Source organism: Chlorocebus sabaeus, chromosome 28 (genome assembly GCF_047675955.1).
Source record: "Chlorocebus sabaeus isolate Y175 chromosome 28, mChlSab1.0.hap1, whole genome shotgun sequence".
Classification (NCBI taxonomy): domain Eukaryota; kingdom Metazoa; phylum Chordata; class Mammalia; order Primates; family Cercopithecidae; genus Chlorocebus; species Chlorocebus sabaeus.
Genome location: NC_132931.1, coordinates 15,579,459 through 15,601,360, shown reverse-complemented (window position 1 = coordinate 15,601,360; position 21,902 = coordinate 15,579,459). Strand labels below are relative to the sequence as shown.

Here is a 21,902-nt window from a genome sequence, read left to right as displayed (position 1 = left end):
TTCTTTTTTTTTTTTTTTTTTTTTTTGAGACGGAGTCTGGCTCTGTCGCCCAGGCTGGAGTGCAGTGGCCGGATCTCAGCTCACTGCAAGCTCCGCCTCCCGGGTTTACGCCATTCTCCTGCCTCAGCCTCCAGAGTAGCTGGGACTACAGGCGCCCGCCACCTCGCCCGGCTAGTTTTTTGTACTTTTTAGTAGAGACGGGGTTTCACCGTGTTAGCCAGGATGGTCTCGATCTCCTGACCTCGTGATCCGCCCGTCTCGGCCTCCCAAAGTGCTGGGATTACAAGCTTGAGCCACCGCGCCCGGCCTCTAATTTCTTAAAAGAGAAAATCTTTTAAAAATATTTGCAGAAGCAAGTTGGACCTGAGGCCACGCAAAGCCTCCCCTACGGGTTCCAAGAAGTGGCAACAGCATGGAGTCCAGTCAGAAGCTCAGTTTGTCCACTCTTTATTAAAGCCAGGCCCTCCTGCCAACGGCTGCAGGACAACTGCTGGGGCCCAGGAAGGACCGGGACAGCAGATCCTGGCCATATAGGGCTAGAGCTGAGATTCCCAGAGCCCCCGAGCCCACCTTGCCCTTGGCCCTTTCTGAGACTCCCGTCCCGCAGGGAGAGGAGAAACCCAGGGTTGAGGCCATTACCCAGCACCCCGATGCCTCCCCGGGACCCCTGCTCTCCTCACCACCCCGCCCCGCAACCTCACTCAGCCAGGCTAACTGACCGCCACCACCCAGGCCCTCTTCCCACCCACCAACTACCGTGCCTCCTACCCGCCCCCAGCCCAGGCAGCCTGGCTGCTGCGCTCAGCCCCCAAGGCCATGTCTACACTAACGTGGAAGGAACTAGGTCTATAAGGAAATGCAGCTGCACCAAAAATCCGTTTCCTGGCCCCACTCACAGTGGCCCCAAAAGCATGAGGGGAGGGGGGGCGTCACATGAACTACACCCTAGCTGCCTGCCCAGTGGCTTCCATGGGCCCAGTGCGGAGGGTGGGGCGCCCACCAGGCAGGGGCCTTGCATAGTTGGGTGCCTGGTTTGTCACTGAGCCACGGCTCAGGTCCACACCCCCTAGAGGTGGACAGCCACTGTGCAAGCTGCCAGGACACGGGTGCCTCCACTAACCAATTTGTGAAATGGGACTCTAAACAGAAACACTACTTGTTCTAGTGTAATGACAGAAGCAGAGTTAAAGGGACCTGCGGGTGTCCTAGGGCCCTAATTATGGGATGTGGGGGAAGATCCTTCAACCAACTTCAGTCGCTCTAAGTGAGCGCTGGGCTCCGAGGACGGAGCGTCTGCCTATTCCGGGAGACGGGCAGCCCAGGGAAGTGAAAGCTGGGGCTCAGGGCTGCGAGGGCCTCGGGCGCCCAAAGATGTCTGAGTTTGCCACCTCCGGCTGAAGGAGGTGAAAGTACCAAAGGAATGAGAGAAGCAGAGACCAAAACCCAACCGGTGCGGCGGGCGCCAGGGTGCCCTCTGTGCCCGTGTGGAGAGAGGACAGCAGGCGGCTCGAGAATACGGCTTCAAACTCCCTCAGGACCCTGTCAACACCCGCGACCCGTCTGCCTGGCCGTCAGTTTGGTATCTGGCTTTTTTCTCCTCCTAGATTCTTTAGGCCATACGAGAGGTGGAAATAAATATCTGCAGACAAGTTTCAAGTTTTCCCATTGGAGCTCCGCCCTTTGGAAACCTACAAGGCCTCCCCTCACCTCGCGCAATTAAACCTTCGGATGACCGGGAGGCCCTAAGTCTCCCACTGAGGAATGGGAGGAAGTGGTCAGCCAAACCCACCGGCCTCCCAGGCATCTCGCTGGCCCACCTGGGTGACTGGACCCCACCCTCCCGTGGAGCAAGGGCTTTCCCCTCCCTCGCCGCCACAGCCGGTTGCAAATGCACAAGTCCCTTGCTCCCTGGGCCACCGAAGTCGGAATCCGGGTGAAATAAATAGCATCGCCCGCCAACTACCGCCCTGCTTCACAGCCCGGGCCCACCCAGGGGATATCGCAGTCTCCGTGGGGGTGGCGCCCAGGCCTCGCTGCCTCCGCGCTGCTCTCCTCTCCAGAGCTCTCCACGTCTCCGGCTGAGCTCACGGACCCGGCGGGCAAGAGACCCGGGGCCGCAGGGCGGGGGCTGAGGGAAGGCACCGCACCCAGGACTGGGACCCTCAGCCTCCCGGGGCCCGAGGAGCGAGGGGCCGGTGGCCCTGTAGGCTGCGCTGCCGTCGGCCCCGAGCCCCTCACAGGACGCCCTCTCTGTAGGCGCCAGAGGGCCCGGCAAACGCGGCCTGGTGCTCCGAGCCGAAGCTTGTGCCGCCCGCGAACTCCAGCAGGGCGCTCCCGCGCTCCCCCGGGCCGACGCTGGACGGCCCCTTGGCGGCCGCCTCGGGCTTGGGCGCGGGAGCTGGGGCCGAACCCGAGCCCGGCGCTGCGGCGGCGCCGCGGTGCGTCTTCATGTGGGTGAGCAGGTGCGAACTCTGCGAAAAGCGGCGGCCGCAGTTGGCGCAGGCGTAGGGCCGCTCGCCCGTGTGTGTGCGCTGGTGCGTGACCAGCACCGAACGCTGCGAAAAGCGCTTGCCACACTCAGGGCACGGGAAAGGACGTTCGCCCGTGTGGCCGCGCCGGTGCTTGGCCAGATTGGAGCGCTGTGCGAAGCCGCGGCCGCAGTCAGCGCAGCGGAAGGGCTTCTCGCCCGTGTGCGTGCGCCGGTGCCGCTTGAAGTCCGAGCTGTGGCCGAAGCCCTTGCCGCAGTCGGGGCAGCGGTGCGGCTTCTCCTCGGCGTGAGCCCACTGGTGCCGCGTCAGCGCCGCGCTCTGACCGAAGCGCCGGCCGCACTCTCCGCACGCGTAGGGCCGCTCACCGGTGTGCGCGCGCCCGTGCGCTGTCAAGTGCGCGCGACGGCTGAAGCCCGCGCCGCACACGCCGCACACGAACGGCTTCTCGCCGGTGTGGCCGCGCACGTGCGCCGCCAAGTGCGAGCCGCGGGCGAAGCGCGCGCCGCACTCGGGACACGGGAAGGGCCGCTCGCCGGTGTGCGTGCGCCGGTGGCGCGCCAGGTGCGAGCCGTACACGAAGCTCTTGCCGCAATCGGCGCAGCGGTGTGGCCTCTCGCCCGCGTGGTAGCGCTGGTGCTTGGCCAGCGCGGCCCGGCGCCCGAACGTCTTGCCGCAGTCCGAGCAGATCCACGGGCTCTCCTCCTCCGCCAGCGCGGCCGGCGCAGGCTCCGCGAGCAGACTCCCGACTGCAGGCCCGAACGCGCGCAGGCCGCCTCCGCCGCCCCCGGCCCCGCCGCCGCCGAAAGGGTCGCAGGCCAGCCCGGTCCCCTCCACTAGGGAGAGCGGGCCCCCCAGGGGCGCCGGGAGCGGGCGCCCGTCGACCGGCAGCCGCTCTCGGAAGTCGGGCAGGCCCAGGAGCGGGAAGCTGTCCGGGTGCAGCCAGGACTTGGGGTGCACGGGGAAGTGGAAGCCCAGCGGGTGGGAAGAGGGGCCTTCGCCCTCTCCCAGGCCGTTGCCCAGCTCCAGGAAGCGCCGGTCCGGCGCGGGGTCCACCTTGCCGCTGGGGGTGGGCGCCGCCACCGCCGCCTCTTCTCTCTCCTCGGCCGCGGCCTCCGCCTCTCCGTCCGCTTCGCCGGCTTCAGGTCCCCCCGGCCCCTCTGGCCCAGGGTCGGTGTCCTCTGGCCCCGCGGCGGCCGCCGTCTCGCCGGGCTCCCGCCGGGGGCCGTCACCACCCGGCTCCGCACAGCCCCCGCCGCGTCGGTGGCGCTGGAAGTCGGCGCGCAGGCGGAAGGCCTGGCCGCAGTCGGGGCAGCAGTGCGGGCGGTCGGCCGTGTGCACCGCCTGGTGCCGCGCCAGCGCCGAGCTCTGGCTGAAGCTGCGGCCGCAGTGCGGACACGGGTAGGGCCGCTCGCCCGTGTGCGTGCGCTGGTGCGTGACCAAGTAGGAGCGGCGCCCGAAGCCAGCGCCGCAGAAGGCGCAGCGGTAGGGCCGCTCGCCCGTATGGATGCGTCGGTGCGTAACCAGGTGCGACTTGTAGACGAAGCGCTTGCCGCAATCCGGGCACGGGAAGGGCTTCTCGCCGGTGTGCGTGCGCTGGTGGATGGCCAGGTGCGAGCGGTACACGAAGCCCTTGCCGCACTCTTCGCAGCCGAAGGGCTTGACGGCCGCGTGGTAGCGCTGGTGCTTGGCTAGCCGCGAGCGGTGCGGGAAGACTTTGCCGCACACGTCGCACGTGGTCTCTGGCCGCCCGGCCAGCGGAGCCACTGCGGCGGGGAACGCCCAGGGCGACAGCAGGTTTGCACCCGGCTCCCGGCCGTGCAGGAAAGGCTTCGCTTCAGAGCCGTCGGCCAGTACCCCGAGGTTGCCTTGGTCGGGGCCCCACCCCTCTGGAGTCTGCGCCGAATCCGAGTCGTCGGGGCCCCACGTCCCAGGCACGTCCCCCACGCCGTAGGCCGCCGACCAGAGCCCTGGGGGCTCGTTCTCCTCCTCAGCCACCTCCGCCAGGAAGTCCTCGTCGTCTTCCTCATCGTGGTCCTCTATGTCGTCCGTCCAGAACCAGGCTCCTGAAGACGACAAAGGCAGGCCAGAAGAGAGAGGTAAGTGAACTTGACAGGAGCCTTTGGAAGGTTCCTGCCCTGAGAAATCAGGGCTTCTGAGACACCACCAGCAGGACCTTCCTTCAGTCGGACAGGGCACTTCCTTTCGCCAAGTGAGTGGTTGCCCATGCCCCACTGCCAGTTCTGAACAGCCACAGGGCAGGAAAGCCGCCGCCCCCAGCTAGGAACCTGGGGACACGCAGCACACGAAACTGTCCCTCCCAGGAAAGCCAGGGCTCCCGTCCAACATCTCTTGCAGACCGCAGGCTCCCTCCAGGGCTTGCCACCTGCTGAGGAATGGGGCAAACTCTAGCAAGGGGTGAGACCCAAGCAGGGATCCTGTGCTGAGAAAACCAGGTGGAGACGCTGGGGCCGTTTTCCCGAGAGCTCCCCCTCCCTGGCTTTCCTGGAAGACAGCGCAGCCTGCGGCCCCTCCACAAAGAACCTGCCTTTGTCAGCTCTAAGCTTTTTTTTTTTTTTTTTTTTTTTTAAAGACAGGAGTCTCACTTTGTCACCTAGGCTGGAGTGCAGTGGCTCGATCTTGGCTCACTGCAACCTCCGCCTCCTGGGTTCAAGCAATTCTCCCATATCAGCCTCCCGAGTAGCTGGGATTATCGGCTCATGCCACCATGCCTGGCTTTTTGTTTGTTTTTTAAAGCTCACTGCATCCTCCACCTCCCAGGTTCAAGCAGTTCTCCAGCCTCAGTCTCCCTAGTAGCTGGGATTACAGGCGCACACCACCACAGCTGGCTATTTTTTGTATTTCGCCATGTTGGCCAGGTTGGTCTCGAACTCCTGACCCTAGGTGATCTGCCCGCCTCAGCGTCCCAAAGTGCTGGGATTACAGGCGTGACCCACCACGCCTAGTCTTTTTAAAATTTTGTTTTGTTTTGTTTTTTGAGACGGAATTGCGCTCTTGTTGCCCAGGCTGGAGTGCAATGGCGGAATCTTGGCCCAACTCAACCTCCACCTCCCAGGTTCAAGCAATTCTCCTGCCTCAGTCTCCTCAGTAGCTGGGATTACAGGCGTATGCCACCATGCCCAGCTTTTTTTTTTTTTTTTTTTTAAAGTAGAGACGGGGTTTCTCCATGTTGATCAGGCTGGTCTCAAACTGCTGACCTCAGGTGATCCGCCTGCCTCGGCCTCCCAAAAGTTCTGGAATTACAGGGGTGAGCCATCGTGCCCGGCTGTTTGTTTTGTTTTATTTTTGAGACAGAGTCTTGCTCTGTCGCCCAGGCTGGAATGCAGTGGCGTGATCTCAGCTCACTGTAACCTCCACCTCCCAGGTTCAAGTGATTCTCCTGCCTCAGCCTCCCGAGTAGCTGGGACTACAGGCGCCTGCCACCACGCCCAGCTAATTTTTATATTTTTGGTAGAGACACGGATTCACCATATTGGCCAGGCTGGTCTCGAACTTCTGACCTTGTGATCTGCCCGCCTCAGCCTCCCAAAGTGCTGGGGATTACAGGCGTGAGCCACTGCACCCGGCCACTTTTTTTGGTATTTTTAATAGAAACGGGTTTCACCATGTTGACCAGGCTGGTCTCGAACTCCTGACCTCAGGTGATCCACCTGCCTCGGCCTTTCAAATTGCTGGGATTACAGGTGTGAGCCACCACGCCCGGCCTGTCAGCTCTAAGGTGTGCTCAGCCTCCCCGATTCAGACCTTCTCCCACCAAGCTGCACCCCTGCCCTCTCCCTTTGGCCCTCCGAGGCACCTGTGCGGGCAGCAAAGAGCATGCAGATGGAGCTGGCTTGGTGAGGCTCCTATTGATGGCTGATACACCTAAGACACCATGACACACCCAGGAGGGAACTGATGTCTATGGAGCAGGCACTAAGTCACAGGGAACACAGGGATGACACCTGGCCTGTGGCCCCATATGCACCTTCATGGACCCTGCCCGGTGTCCACCCCACAGTCTCAGCATCTGGAAGGTTCCAGCTCCCACAGCTGGTGTGGGAATCTCGTCCTCACCCCACCTGGGTCCCCTGCCAAGGCACTGGCCCATTTCAGCCATCACCTAGCTGGATAAACTTAGACCACTGAGTCCTGCCCTAGGGGGGAAGTCAGAGCCCAGGAGGTCCCAGTGCGCCTCAGGTGGCCCCTCATGTCGCACGCTGGCCCCCACCAGGCTACATGGCCTTGGCACTGCCTTGTCCCACATGCATTCCATATGGGGACCTAGAGCCTCGGGAAAACAGACCCACACAGGCCTGGCTTCACTGTGAAAAAACAGGTATCATAGAAAAGGGTCAGAAAATGGGTTACTTCATCTTTCCCATTTCATGATACTTTCTCGGTTTACTATTATAGTAAACGTAAGCTTGAAATAACAAGGTTTCTTGTCACTAAATTGAGTCCACCTCGAACTGCCACCCACAGCCACTCTGTGCACAGAGCAGCAAAGAAAAGCCCAGTCCCCATCAGTGGTCACCCTTTCCCGTTGGGCAGCAACGCTCCCCAGGTCCGGGAAGGCTGCTGCACCGCAGCCCTAAGCCCCAACCCTACGGGGTAGGGAGGCTGGCAGAGAGCTGGAAAGGATCTGACCCTCAGGCTCTGATGCAGGTCTTGGGTTTAGAGATGCCTCCAAACGGGGAAGGTTCAAGCCTAGGAACAACTACGATTTTGTAGCGAGATGCGTCGGCACCTCAGCAACCAGCCGAGACTCAACGAGCATTTACTGTACAATAAGCCTCAAAGAACTGGACTCCCAGGCCAAGTGCGGCCTTGCCCACAGAAGTCTCAGCTGCCCAGGGCTGGGAGACTCCTCCCAGCACCTCTCCCTTGATCCTCAGTGCAGCAAGGAAGCCTCTCACTTGGGGAGGTAGGCAGGGAGCCCTCCTCCCAGTAGGCTCTGTAGAGAGGGCACCTCCCACCAGCTCTGGAGCTGGCATGCTGCCTGTCCAACAACTGGGACAAGAGTGGGCCACACTCCAGCATATGGCATGGTGATAGGCCACCACTGACACCGAGTGTGGGACAGGAAGGGCATCCAAGTCCCTGGGAAGTGTGAGCTGGCTGCACTCTGAGGGGAGCTCCCAGGAAGTGGAAGGGTCCCAGAGGGAGACCAGCCTGCCCCAGGCCAGGCTCTGTCGAAGTGGATGGGAACATCCTTGACTGAGGGTGTTCAGCCAACAGGACTCCAGGGACGTGGCCCCAAGGGCGTTTGCTGGCTCTCAGATCCAAAGCCTTTTCTCAGATCTAAGTGAGGCCTCCTCACAGCTCAACTCATCAGACCCAAGACTGGAGGCTGACTAGGAGGGGTGGGCACATGTTTCTCAACAGCTGGAGGGCACTGGGGCATGAACCATGTGACAGCAGCCCAGGGTGCCCAACACGCCTGCTTCCTCCAGAACGCAGGGGACAGCGGAGGAGAGGAAACCCTGGGGCTGGCGGTCCCTCTCCCCTGCACCTCACCTTTAGGCCTGAGGACTCTGGTCTAGCAACATTCAGCTAGGCTTCCAGGAAGATCCCGAGGGACCACAAGGCTCGGCGATCAAAAGCAGAGGCCGACCAGAGGCTCAAAGTTAGCTGTCTAGGGAGGGAGAAGCTTCCAGAGTGTAGCCACAAGGACCTTCACAGCCTGTGTCCTGAACTGGGAACACTAAGACCCCCCCGCCATCCAGCGGCAGGTGACAGGAGCTGATGGAGGGGAGACCACCCCAGCAGGTTGGGTGCCAAGGGAATGAAGGAAAGGCCTCAGGGCTGGGGTTGGGGCTGTCACAGGAACTATCTTCCCCCACCTCCCTCCACAGGCGCCAGCACCGGGCACAGCTGCTCCCTAGCATGACTGGCGTCTTTAGAGGCTTCCCTTCAAATCTTAATGCTGAGATGTTCCTCAAGGGCTCACTACTCCACTGCGCCCACCACAGTAACCCTCCTGCAGGCTGAAGCCCCACATCTGCTCAGTTCCATCAGGACAGCAGGGGCCAGGCCAGGATGCTACACCATCTCTCCCTTGGCTTCACCTCAAAAGGCAGCTGGAGGGCCTGGGCTCTGCCTGGGTGTGAATTCTACTCCTACGACACACTGGCCATGGGACCCTGGGCAAGGCCTTAAATCTGAGTTTCCCCATCTATAAAATGGGTCGATAACAGCACCAGTGGATAAATCCACTTGGTGGGACTGCTGCAAGGATGAAATGCACATCCATAAACACCTGTGACGCGGCTGCAGAAGCACCTCCCAGGGTCAGGTGGTGCTGCTGCCACCATGGGTCCCTGCAGATGCCGAGGCCCCTGCTGTCCATCCCATGCTTTCTGTTGGTCATCGCTCAAGTTGTCCCCCAAATGTCAGGTGATGCTCCTTTCCTGCCATCAGGCCCTGGTGGCCACAGATCCCCACCAAGGCCTTTCCTCTTGAGGCTGGGCCACAGTCCCTAACCCTAGACAGGCCCCTGGCCAGCCCTGTGCCCCGGGGGCAGGCTGCCTCCTGGACTGCACAGGAGGGGCGGGGCACCCTCCAGCCCACACTAGGGCCTTCCTGCTCACCAGTGGCTGGTGCAGTGCCAAGGCCCTCAGGGAGGCCCTGGATGCACAAAGATCCCTAGGGAAGGTGGTCATCGGCATCACCAAAGCCGAGCATTGACCCAGAATCCCACCAACACAACTGCAGCCTCTCCAGCTTCTATCCCCAGGCCCTGGTTTAACTGTGCAGGAGGCAGTGGTAATCCCAGGGGCCAGCCAATGTCCCCAGCAGCAGAGCCCCCGGAACACGTCTGGTAAGTGCCTTGCCCTGGGCACAGGGTGGGGGTCCTATGTAGGACACTAATCACAGGGGCTGTGGGGAAGACAGTGGCCCCACAGCCACATGCCTGACCCAGGAGACACGGTCCCAACCAGCCATGGGATGCCACACACATCTCACATCACTCAGGGATGCTGCTCAGTGTAGCCCACACACATCACCCATGGCAGCAGGCACCACCATCTACAACTCCCACCCCTGGGCACCCTCTGCCCATCTTGGAGTCTGGCACCTGCCCTCCAGGCCCAACCTGACCTGGGCCCCACGGTGAATCTGCAGAGTGAGCTGACTGAACAGCCCCGCTTCTCTCCCTCTGACAACCCATCCGCTAAGGCCTGGCCTGGAGTGCAGGCTGTGGAAGTCAGTTCTGAGTGAGGCCAACACCTGCTCCCTCCCCTCCCCCGGCTGGTGCAACTTTCTCTATCCAGACACAAACTCCAGATGGCCTCAGAGAGACCCTCCCTCATGGGGGGCAGCAAAGGGAGGAGGTGGACAAGGGTGACACGCCCAAATTCATAGGCATTAGCAGCCCTCCTTTCTGCAAAATGTTAAGGAGACGAGGGTGGCACTGGCCCCACACATTGGTGCTTGGGGGAGGTAGGGCTCTTGGGCACAGCTGCTGCACTGGGATCTGAACCAGCTGCATGGCCCTGGCCAGGCTGCCAGGTCTGTAAGGAGGGGGCCTCCTCTGAGGACAGGCACTGGTCCTGCTCCTCACTGGGGCAGGTGACCTCAGAAGGGTCAGTCTGCAGTGGCTGAGGGGGTCCATCTCAGAGGGTGGAGAGGCAGCCCCACAAGTACAGGGTTGGCCTGCCAGGCCAAGGCCACTGGCAGCCACGTAAGGCCTGCAGGCACCCACAGCCACAATTTTCTCCAGGCACATTCTTGCTCCAGTGCAGACCAGAGCCGGCAGAAAACAGGGTTCAACCAGGGTGGGGATCTAAGCTAGGTAAGGAGAAAGGCAGGGCAGGGAAGGGGCAGGAGGGGAAGCATGGGGCTGGAGCATGGCTGAAGGGCAGGTGGGAGCTTCAGCAGCCCTCAGGAGGGGTGGGTCCTGATGAGCGCAGTGCCAGAACCCAGATGTCATTGTGGCCCAACTCATTAAGGAGCCCAAGAGAGGGACACACTTGGCTCTTGCAAGACTCCAGTCTAGAAACAAACTCTGCCAGCCTGGGCACAGTCAGCCTCTGTCCTGCCCCAGCGATCTCAGCCAGCTCAGCCCACCAGAAATGAATGCAGGGGAGGCAGGGAGCACTGGGGGAGCGGGGAGCACCAGGGGAGGGTAGCCACTCAGTACACAGGCTATGGGTCACATTTCAGAGGCCGCCCTTACACACCCACTCAGGGCCAGGGGCATCCCAGGCCTACCAGCCCCAGCACGATGAGCAGCCACAGGGGGCGCAGGGGGCACTGGCACAGCCAGCCCCAGGGAGCTTGCAAACCCCAGCCAGGTGCACAGGCCACAAGGGTCCTGTCGCCTGGACTGAAAGGGAACCATTCAGGCTCAAGCCTGCACAAGGCTCTACCCCTAACCCTCCAAGAGGCACAGAGAACAGGAGCACAAGTAGACCACATGCTGAGGGATGGGCCCCACAGGCCTGTGTCCCCTTCTCCTGAGAGCGTCACCCACATCCCACACTCATCCCGGGGCAGCAGTGATCTTTCTTGCCAACCAGAACACTCCTGACTGAAGCCTAGGAAATGTTCCAAGAGGGTCCCCAAGTGTCTGGAGAATGGCGGCAGGAAAGGCCTCCTACAATGACACAGAGAGGAGGCTTCAATGATAGTTCAGCTCTGTGTCCCCACCCAAACCTTATCTCCAATTGTAATCCCCAAGTGTCATGTCAAGGGAGGGACCTGGTGGGAGGTGATCAGATCATGGGGGCCGTTTCCTTCATGCTGTTCTCGTGATGATGAGGGAGTTCTCACGAGATCTGATGGGTTTTTTTTTGTTTTTTTGTTTTTTTTTGAAATGGCATCTTACTCTGTCACCAGGCTGGAGTGCAGTGGTGCAATCTTGGCCCACTGCAACCTCCACCTCCCGGGTTCAAGCGATTCTTCTGTCTCAGCCTCCCAAGTAGCTGGGACTACAGGTGCACACCACCACACCCAGCTAATTTTTATATTTTTAGTAGAGATGGGGTTTCACCATATTGCCCAGACTGGTCTTGAACTCCTGACCTCGTGATCTGCCTGCCTCGGTCTCCCAAAGTGCTGGGATTACAGGCGTGAGCCACCACACACCAGTATTTTCATTTGAAAACACATCTATGCGGTGCTCTGAGTCTACCCATTGCCCCTTCTGACTGGCATCACCCAGCCCCAAACCAGACACCTGTGGGGCAGGGGCCTCTGCAGAGCTCTCTAACACTAGGAGCCCCTCAGACACCACTAAGAACCTCCACGCAACTGACAGTGTGGCATCCTCCAGTGGGAACCTGAGTTGAGTTCAATTTCTTCAGATGAGTAAAGGGAGCCTTAGAGTTGAAGGAGCAGAGCCAGAGCTGGGCCTGAGGCTTCCAGGAAAATTCACCACCCTGAACGCCTTCTGCACCCATCACTCCAAAACCTCCTCTCCAGAATGCCCCAAGCTGCCCACCCCGGTCACAGTCCTTCCCACGGTGCTCCAGGGAGAGCAAGGGAGACTGCGGTGAGCCTTTTCCCAGACACGCGGCCAAGTGGGCGGAGAAGCAGGAGGACCAGCTAGCGCTGTCATCAGAAGGGCCTCCGTGACGGGGTGCTGGGCTCCTGCGCCTGCCCTGGCTCAGCCGACCACCTGACAGCTGGCCCCTCACATGCAAAGAAATTCACGGGCTCCAGGCTGGGCGCGGTGGCTCAAGCCTGTAATTCCAGCACTTTGGGAGGCCAAGACAGGCGGATCACGAGGTCAGGAGTTCGAGACCATCCTGGCTAACACGGTGAAACCCCGTCTCTACTAAAAAATACAAAAAGCTAGCCGGGCGAGGTGGCTAGTGCCTGTAGTCCCAGCTACTCGGGAGGCTGAGGCAGGAGGATGGCGTAAACCCGGGAGGCGGAGCTTGCAGTGAGCTGAGATCTGGCCACTGCACTCCAGCTCGGGCAACAGAGCAAGACTCCGTCTCAAAAAAAAAAAAAAAAAAGAAATTCACAGGCTCCAACGTGGGACAGGGAATCATTTTTAAAGGTTCCTAGGAGGAGCCTCTAGGTTCTCTAAGGACCTTATAGCCCTCAGACCTCTCTGGAACTTGAACCACCAGAAGCCAGGCAGCAAAGGCAGAGGTTGGCACAGGCCGGCCACCACCATATCCACGGAGCCCCCTCCATACCTCGCTCCTCAGCACAGATGGTCAGAGGCGCAGTCAGAGGCACCAGGTACCAGGTCTGCAGAGAGCTCGGTGAAGGCCAAAGTTTGACAACAGCTCTGAGAAGCTGTCGGCACAAACCACGAAATTCCATCCGCGCTCACCTGTGTAGACACCAGTGACGATGTCTCCTTCCTCAGGTCGGGGGCTATCTGGGACCCAAGGTTCTTCCCCTTGTTCCAGTCGGAAGATCAGATCAGGCTTGGGGATTGGGTATCCTGCCAGGAGAACAGACAATGGCTATAGGCAGCTCCCGTGGGCCCTCCGCTGCCCTACGGCCCATGCTGTGCCACCGCTCAGTGCCCCTCCACCTCCACCTTCCCAGCATCAGCCCTCCCCACCCCTCCCTGCTCCGAAGGGTCCAGGCATTCCCTTCCCTCTGAACCTTTCCCTGTCCTCCCCTGCTCTCCTCCCACCAAGCCCCCCCAACACCTTCACCTGCAAGACGCCCACACTCTTCCTCCTCCCTCTCCCTCCCCAGAGGCTTCAGGGGCCATGCCGCAGAGACTAGAGTCAGACTGCTTCCACAGATGTATCACCTGGCTCAGGGCGCTGCCTGGCCAGTGACATCCCCCGCCCCACCCAGAGGCCATGAGGTCCTAGGGCTTCCCTGGGAGGTGGACTGGGCCCAGCATCCACCTTTGCAAAGACCCTGGGATTCGAAAGCCCCCCATCAGACAGCTAAGCCCCTGGCAGCCATCACACCAGGCTGCCTCTTGGGGACTAAAGGTCCCATCCTTACCCAAGGATACCAGAATCCCATAGTTCTCCTGCATGACTTCCTGGTAGAGGCCCCGCTGGTCTGCTTCCAGCCTTTCCCACTCCTCCAGGGAGAAGTACACAGCCACGTCTTCAAACGTCACCAGCCCCTGGGAAACAGCCCCAGGTGAGAAGCTGAGGGAGCCCTTTACAAAGAGCCACGGATGATTGAGGCCACTGAGGCCCTCCAGCGTGGGTGTCAGGGGGACACAGATGCCCAGATGGCACTGAGGGCTGTCAGGCCTTGCCGCAGCCCTGGAAAGCAGGGGCCAGATCCCAGCCAGAGAATGGGGACTCAAGCTCAACGAGGCTGAATGACCCAGCTCCTAGGGCAGAGCTGTGGCTCGTGAGAGGTCAGGAGACAAGGAGCCCTGCCCCAGTTCCCCTCTTCATGCAGTGTGGCTCAAGCCGGTGCAACGGCCACATCAGCCATGGAGGGCCCACTCCTGTGTGGACAAGCAGGAACAGCTAAACTGAGCGTGGGCACTGGCACCTGACCTGACTGGGCAGCAGGAACCCAGACCCTGGACATGTGACAGGCACTCCAGGTGCGGGAGCGGCCAGCCTTGGGGGACAGCCAGGCCTCTGAAGTCGCTGTGCACAGTGCCGTTGAGTGGGTGGCAGCCAAAGCGATCAGGACAACCCAACGCTCAGGAGAGCAGGACCACACCCCTGGGCTTGGGGCTGGACACCCAGCCGCTTCCTGTGGCCCCCTCCCAACTCAGGGCCCGGGCCCAGCCTGGGGACCCCAGTGCTGTGGCCGCTGCCAACATATGTCTCCAGACAGCAGGTGCCGAGGCCCCAGGGGGAACCCTGCCTAGGTTACCCAAGCCTCAAACGGAGAGGGCAGCTTACCTGAGACCCAGCCGTCAGCAAATCATCCTCGTCCTCATCCTCCTCCTCCTCCTCCTCCTCGTCCTCCTCCAGGTCATCATCCCTAGGAGTGGCTGGAGCCCGGGAGGGCTGCAGGCCTGCGGGGAGAGATCTCTTAGGGCCAGCTGCCCTGAGCCCCCAGCCTGCAGGGCCAGGAGCCCCGGAAACACCCTCACTGCAAAGCCGGACTTCAGCTCCACCCTATCGGCCCAAGAGCCCTCCTGACTTGACCAGGTCCCTGGCCTGGTCCACTTCAGCCCCATTCACCTCCTCCGCAAGGCTGGCTGCTTTTCTTACCCTTTTCCTGAAGAACTGGGGACTTGGCATCACCACCATGGCTAAGTCGCTCCTGGGTCCCCAATGCCAGATGCTGCTCCTCTGCCAGCACCTCCTTCACGTCCTCCTCCTCCACGTCCGCCTCCACCTCCACCTCGGCCACCTCCTCCACCTGCGTGTCCTCCACTACCTCTGCCACACCATCCTCCTCCTCTTCCACCACTATCTCCTCCTCCTCTTCTGCCACCTCCTGTGCCTCTTCCCCCTTTTCCTCCTCCTCCTCCTCTTCCTCCTGGTCAGGGTCGCACTCTGCCCCGTCCTCTGCCCGCTCCAGCTGGGCAGCTGGGGAGTCGGGAGTCGTGTGGAGTGCCGCCATCCTCCCTGGGAGTGAGCCTCCGCGTGGCCTGAAACGCAGATGGACGCCAGTGATGCGCTGCTCTCAGCACACCATACAGGTCCCCTCACAGGGTCGCCCACAGCCTGGCAGGGCTGACTCCTCCCGTTATGTAGTTGAAGGCAATGGAGATGAGGGAGGACCAGGCCTTCCCACAGTCTTCCCCCGCACCACCAAGACATTCCATACCCAGAAAGGCTGCCCCAGGAGCCCCTCCACGTGAGCCCTAGGATGCCAGTCTCAACTCCTTTTCACCAAGAACTACACGCCTGGTGTGAACTGCTGCTCTTTTCTGGAGTAAATCAGCCATTTCTCCCAGTCTTTATCCACAAGGAAGCATCACACAGCCCGAGGGTGGCCCGTGTTTAGCCAGAAGGATACACAGAACAAAGAGACGCTTACCTGGTCCTCAACACACATGAACTAGGCCAGCAGGGAACGCCAAGAGGTCTCAGCACAGACAAGCTGCAGGCACTTGCAAGGCACGACGGGGCTGGGAGGAGAGACAGGTGCCGAGAAGCCAGCAGGTCAGGCTCCCTCCTGCAGGACATGGGAGAGCGGGGGCTGCGAGCCAGCGTCACCTTCATGTGCCCTCAGCCCTCACTCTGTGAAAAGTGCAGTGCATAGTAGACACACAGCTCATTGCCAGACCATCAGGAGGACAGGAAATGCCTGTGACATTTCAAGTTTGGGGATCAGAGACTCTTAAGGGCTGACTTATCAAAATCCCAGAGGCTACAGGGTCCTACTCTCTCACTGACATCAGGGACAGCTCAGCCCAGAAGCTCAGGGGAGAGACGGCCACACTGACACAGGGTCCAGGGTCCAAGGCCATGGACACGGCAGGACGGGATCTGCTGGCCCTGGGACCCCTGGCCCCTCCCCACTGCGTGTCCTTCACCAGCCCCTGTGGGGTCCCGAGGGCAGGGCAGAGTCACAGAGTTGATGAGTCCATTTTGGTGGCTCCTTTCTGGGTATAAACCTGAGACCCGGCCCGTCACCCAGGACACACACCATCAGTGTCTCCGGCCTGAACAGGGCCATTTCCACAGCGAGCCAAGCCCAGAATCCAGGGGCTGAGGCCATGAGCCCCAGAAGCATCCTGGAATGTCAGGCACTTGGCCACACAGAGCACTGGGCCCCCCCTAGTTCATCCAGCTCAAGCAGTGGACGCTGTCTGCCACAGAACTCCTACAAGACTGAGTGGCCTTCATGAGAACAGTCCAGACCACCACACCTGGTGTTCTTACAGACACAGGAGAAAGCTGCTCCGTGATTACCTCTCCCTCCATAACCCGTCACTTCTCTATCAATTAGGCAGCTGTGTTAGGCCATTTCTGCATTGCTGTGAAGGAATACCTGAGGCTGAGTAAGTTATAAAGAAAAGAGATTTCATTCACTCACAGTTCAACAGCCTGTACCAACAGGGCACCAGCATCTGTTTCTGGGGAGGGCCTCAGGAAGCTTCCACTCATGGAGGGAGGCAGAGGGGCAGCAAGAGAGAGAGAGGAAGCTCTACACTCTTTTAAAACAACCAGATCTCTTATGAACTGAGAACTCCCTTATCACCAAGGGGATGGTGCTAAACCATTCATGAGGGATCCGCCCCCATGAGCCAATCCCCTCCCACCAGGCCCACCTCCAACACTGGAAATCACGCTTCAGCGTGAGACTAGAAGGGGACTGATGGAGCCTAGATGTTTGTCCCCGCCCAGATCTCATGCTGAACCGTAATCCCCAACGCTGGAGGTGGGGCCTGGTGGGAGGTGACTGGATCATAGGGGCGGGCCATCCCCTTGGAGACAGTGAGTAATGAGTGCTCGCTCTGAGTTCACAGGACATCTGATGGTCTTTCAGTGTGTGGCGCCTCCCCACTCACTCTCTCTTGCTTGTTCCTGTTTTCGCCATGTGACATGCCTATTCCCCCTCACCATCCACCATGATTAAAGGCTTCCTGAGGCCCCCTAGATGCCAGGCAGATGCCAGCACCATGCTTCCTGTACAGGCTGCAGAACCATACGCCAATTTCACCTCTTCTTTATAAATTAGCCAGTCTCAGGTAGTTCTTCACAGCAATGCAAGAACAGCCTGACACCTGGACAAACACCCAAACCATAGCAGCGGCGCGCACTCGTTTCCTGAACTGCTGTGAGCAGCTGCTTTACAATCCACACCGCTTTAAAAGCCAGGAAGCTCTGAGCGTTCACACAGGCCCACCCAAGTCAAGGACTGGGACACACAGGCATCCAGAAGCCACCTCTGTCCCAAAGGTCACCTGTGCCCCCTCAGTGGCTCCAGCCCCCTTTCTAGTTTCAGAATCACTGACCCCCAAAGACTCAAGTCACAGAACTATGCCTGGGAGCGCCACCCCAATCTCCAGCCTCTCCCAGAAGCCGGCCTTCTCAGTGTCCACAGCTCTTTGGCGCGTGAAGATGCCTGAAGTGTGGAAACGCATGCTCTGCGTGTTATGCTAGCCACCTCCAGGAGGACGCGGCCCTGCCCAGCACTCAGGGCGCTGGGTACACTCAGCAATGGTTTCCCAACCACCACCCACTTGAGGCCCAGAGGAAGGCTTTTCTCTTTCAAGCCTCAGGCCGCAGATTCAGGTTGGGCCTAGGTGCCATGCCAAGCCCGGCAGAGCTGTCTCCTGCCTGGCCACCACCTGAAGCAGCAACTTTCAACTCCCAGAGCCAGGCCACCAATATGAGGACACAACAGAAGAACACTTCATGGCTTTAAAATAAAGTGGCTGCATGTTCATCTCATCTCAGGCCCTATGTGTGCTATTCCCCATCCCCGAACTCTCTTCCCCTCTTCCTGAGTGATCTTCTGAGGCAGCCCCCTGGGTCCCAGTGGTGATACAGTTCCCTGTATTTCTTCCCTCGCAGCACCTACCACATCTTAAAACTACACTTATGAGACTGTCTTATCATCTCTCTCCCTGCGTATGGTCAGCCCCAGGGCGGCAGAAGCTCCCTTTGCTCATGTCTGACTCCCCCCACACCAACACTTAAGAAGCAGTCACTGACTAAAAGAATGTCTAAAGTCGCCAGCCAGTGTGACGGACACAGGACTTTTAAAACTCAGCATTTTGGCCCTACTGTCCTGTTCCAGAACAGGCTGACCACTGCTGGTTGGTGGGACCCTTACAATTGGAACTCACCCCAGAAGCAGTGGGGAGTCTCTGCCTCCAAAGAGGACACCGAGTTCTTTCTCCCAAGAAGTCCACCCACGGATGACCAGAGAAGGTGGAGGACCAGCTCCTACAGAGGTCAGAAACACAGCCAGACATCGTCCCCAACCCAAGATTCAGAACAGAATGGTTTGCAAACCAGACCACAGCGGGCCGGGCAGTTTAGATTCCAGCAACTCTCCCTGGGTCATCTGCCTCCCCCAGACCCGCACTCTTTCCCTCCTCTTGCCAGCCTGCCAGGCCACTGTAAACACTGCTCACCTCTCCCTTGGCATCCAACTCTGGGTCAGAGGCCACAGGGGGCCTCATCAGCATCAATCCCAAACCAGAGGCCACAGGGGGCCTCACCAACTTCATCCCAAACCCTCAATTCTCAAACTCCCAACCTCAGGTGATCCACCCACCACGGCCTCCCAAAGTGCTGGGATCACAGGCGTAAGCCACCTCACCCGGCCCCAAACCCTCATTTCTACCAGGCTACTGCACTCTAGGATACGGTGCTGCAGCCAACATTTAGAAGGGGAGGTGACAAGATATCTTCCAAGAGAAAAAGGGAGGGAGACAAGGACAGGAAGAAGAGAAAAAGCTTGAAAGTGGATAGAAACTCTCCACAAAAGCTCCAAAGCCTGGGAAACCCAACTCGGAGAGTGGGAGCTGTGGGGGTGTGCTTGTGTCTAGCCCCCTTCATTCCCTCTGGGTGGCCCCCACTGCCCTCAGAGCCCTTCGGGTCTTCATGCCCTCCTGGAAGACTTCCTTCCCCGACCACCACAGTCCTCACTGTCTGTCCTCGGATTCTGGATCCCCCTACTCTCCAGGGTTTGCTCCTGGTGCAGGTTATTTCCATGGGGGCCATCCCAGGTCCCCCAGGGTAGCCCCCTCACCACCCCACCTGGCTCCCCAGACCTGCCCACACTTGTTGAACCACACCAAGCACCAAGGTCTCCCCACACAAGCAGAGCTGGGGGCCTCATCCTCCTGGTATCTGCACTTCCTCTTGCCCATCAGGTCCTCGACCAAAGCCCAGCCCCTTTCCTACCTCTGCTGCCACGCGGGACAGCCCAGACCCCATCCAATCTCAGGGACGGGTGTCCCTACCCACCTGCCGGCAGGAGAAGACAGACGAGCAGGCCACCGGGGCTCCTTCGGCAGATGAGGGAAAGCCCAGACAAGGACCCCAAGGTCACAAAGCGGGCTCCTGGGGCGACGGGCCGGGCGCCTCCCGCCCCCCAGGGGGCGTCCGGAGCCGCCTCCTCCTGCAGAGACCCAGACGGTGACAGCCCCTCCTGGATGGGTGTGTCCTGGGGGCGGCCACGGCCCAGCCCCTGCCGCTACGGCCGAGAAGGCGTGGGCGAGCACCCCGAGGTGTCACGCGTGGCCTCCCGGGCCTGCCCCCTCCGCCTCCTGCCTGGACCGGCCCCGGGGGTCCGCAACGCGCAGGCCCGGACGGGGGTCCGGGAGGCGGGGGCGCTGCCGCTGAAGGCCCGACCCGCGCTCCGCTCCGACCCCGCAGGCCCTGGCCCCGCCGCCTCCCCGCGGCCTCCCCGCGCCGGGCGTCGAGGGCCAGCCCGGCCCCGCCGCCGCCGCCGCCCCCGAGCGCAAGCCCGGCCCGCCCGCACCTGCCGCCTGCGCCGCCGCCCACCGGCCCCACGAGACCCACTCACCGCGCGGGCCGGGCTGGCCGAGCCGCGGGCCGGACACCAGAGCCGGGGCCTGCGGGCCGGCGGCGGGCCCCGCGCTACACAAAGTGACGGCCCGGGAGCTGCGCGACGGCGGCGCGTGGGCACCGGAAGTGCCGCCGGCCGGCCCCGCCTCGCCCGCGCCCGCGGGGGGAGGAACTTCCGGTCACGCGGGGACCGCGGCGCGGAGCTGGGAAGCGCGGGTCGCGGAGGTTTGCCCAGCTGGGCCTCGGACCGGGCGTGCAGGGAGGGCACGGGAGCGCCCTCGACACTTGTGGGGCGCCCACGACCTCGCCCCGCTCCTGGACACCCCGGCCAGGTCTGGGAGGTGACCCCGAGGTCCCGCCGCCTAACCCTTCCCCGAACCCCAGCCCGGCCTCGTTCATCAGGGGGCGCCCGCTGAGGACCAGGCCTCGCGCTGGGGCCCCTTCGCCCGTCCACGGGGCCTGCCCCGGACCCCAGGATGGTGGAGGGAGGCGGCGACCTCTGTGGTGGGGAGGAGGCCAGGTGTCCACGACTCCGCCAGACCCCCGGGCCCTAGCTGGGTGAACGTCTTGTGGGCGGGGAGGGAGGAGGGACAGGCAGGGTGAACGTCTTATGTGTGGGCTGTGGCGGTTGAGTGCGGGAGGAGACGGGTTGTGGAGCCCGCACTCGGAGGGACATGGGGCCACCGGCAGAGAAGCGATGTCCAGGCAGAGGGAATGGCCAGTGTAGGGGCAGAAGTGACAGGCGACCCCAGGAGCCCAGGGAGGGGTCGGTGCGCTCAGCGGCCACCCCCAGGCCCTCACCCCCAAGCTTGTCTGCACCTGCTCCCAAGAGGTGCAGCTGGGGTGTCAGGATGAGCTCTGGCATCGGTGCAGTCCAGGGTCTGTCTTCCACCTGGAATGGTGTGGCCCAGGCCCCTTCCCCAGCTCCCAGCCCGCTTGCTCCATTGTTCTTGGTGCTTTACTGTGGGAACCTCAGGCCTGACTGGGCAAGAGATAGAGGAGGACTCGTCCAGGCGCGGTGTCTGTAATCCTAGCACTTTGGGAGGCCTTGGCGGGCGGATCACGAGGTCAGGAGTTCGAGACTAGCCTGGCCAACATGGTGGGTGAAACCCCATCTCTACTAAAAAATACAAAAATTAGCCGGCTGTGGTAGCGCACGCCTGTAGTCCCAGCTACTCGGGAGGCTGAGACAGGAGAATCGTTTGAAGCCGGGAGGCAAAGGTTGCAATAAGCCGAGATTGCCACTGCACTCCTGCCTGGGTGACAGGGTGAGACTCTGTCTCAAAAAAAAAAAAATAGTAATAAGATAGAGGAGGACTCAAACCTTAGTCCTACAGAGGGGTGCAGCCCCAGCCCCTTGAATCAGACCCCTCACAGTGATGTTGCTTGGCTCTTCGTGTTTTAAAATGTCTTAATATAATAATATTTTAAAATAAGGAGTCCCACTCTTGTTTAAAAAATAAAATTGAAAAATCAGGTTCTAATGCAGGATCTCACACCTATAAATTAAGCACTCTAGGGGGCTGAGGTGGGTCACACCTGTAATCCCAGCACTTTGAGAAAATGAGGTGGGAGGATCGCTTGAACCCAGGAGGTCGAAGCTGCAGTGAGCACTGGTCGAAGCACCGGTGCACTCCAGCCTGGGCAACAGATTGAAACCCCATCTCTAATAATAAATAAAATTTGAAAAATCAGAAGTTCTGGCAACACAAGGCCCCTGGTTTGCAGGGCACCAGCCAGTAGGGCCTGAGAAGTAACCAGCTTCTGTGGGTGGGACTGAGCTTGGCCATGGTCCTCAGTGCCCATCACTCCCTGTCCCCTTCTTCCCGGCCCATATCTGAATGACACTGCCTGACTCCCCTGTGGGTATCTTTTAGAACCCTGATCCCTAGATTAGACCCTTCTCCACCCTACCTGATCTGTCAGGTTCAGTAGGAAGGCGCAGTTGCCCCCAGGCGGTTCCCAGGAAGGGCTCTGACTGTAGGACAATTAACAACCAAAAGCAGTGTTGCCAGGTGATATGGTTTCGCTGTGTCCCCACTGAAATCTCATCTTGAATTGTCGTTCC

The 21,902-nt window shown here is 60.6% G+C and overlaps 1 protein-coding gene across 10 annotated transcripts; it reads right to left on the bottom strand.

Moving 5' to 3' along the window:
* Positions 1-431: 431 nt before the first annotated feature.
* On the bottom strand, positions 432-19,972 carry ZNF316 (zinc finger protein 316). 10 transcript variants are annotated; one of them, XM_037995437.2, is made up of 9 exons: positions 19,833-19,972; positions 19,271-19,424; positions 18,142-18,241; positions 15,381-15,518; positions 14,606-14,988; positions 14,291-14,406; positions 13,419-13,545; positions 12,781-12,894; positions 432-4,552 (listed from the first exon to the last, which is right to left on the bottom strand). In XM_037995437.2, the coding sequence occupies exons 5-9, from the start codon at positions 14,958-14,960 to the stop codon at positions 2,235-2,237; spliced, it is 3,030 nt and encodes a 1,009-aa protein (XP_037851365.2). In that variant the 5' UTR covers positions 14,961-14,988; positions 15,381-15,518; positions 18,142-18,241; positions 19,271-19,424; positions 19,833-19,972; the 3' UTR covers positions 432-2,234. The 10 variants fall into 10 exon arrangements, with proteins under 10 accessions (XP_037851365.2, XP_072868907.1, XP_037851372.2 ...); XM_073012806.1 differs by having other exon boundaries at positions 19,271-19,311; XM_037995444.2 differs by having other exon boundaries at positions 15,381-15,471; positions 19,271-19,311; positions 19,833-19,971.
* Positions 19,973-21,902: the final 1,930 nt, after the last annotated feature.

What these genes read in the sequence shown, in the direction of transcription:
- ZNF316 (XM_008018757.3), bottom strand. Translation starts at nt 15,565, where the DNA reads ATGAAGGTGACGCTGGCTCGCAGCCCCCGCTCTCCCATGTCCTGCAGG. An exon ending in TCATGTGTGTTGAGGACCAG is followed by an intron (nt 14,989 to 15,380) that starts GTAAGCGTCTCT and finishes TCTGCGTTTCAG; the next exon opens with GCCACGCGGAGGCTCACTCC. An exon ending in CCCAGTTCTTCAGGAAAAGG is followed by an intron (nt 14,407 to 14,605) that starts GTAAGAAAAGCA and finishes CTCTCCCCGCAG; the next exon opens with GCCTGCAGCCCTCCCGGGCT.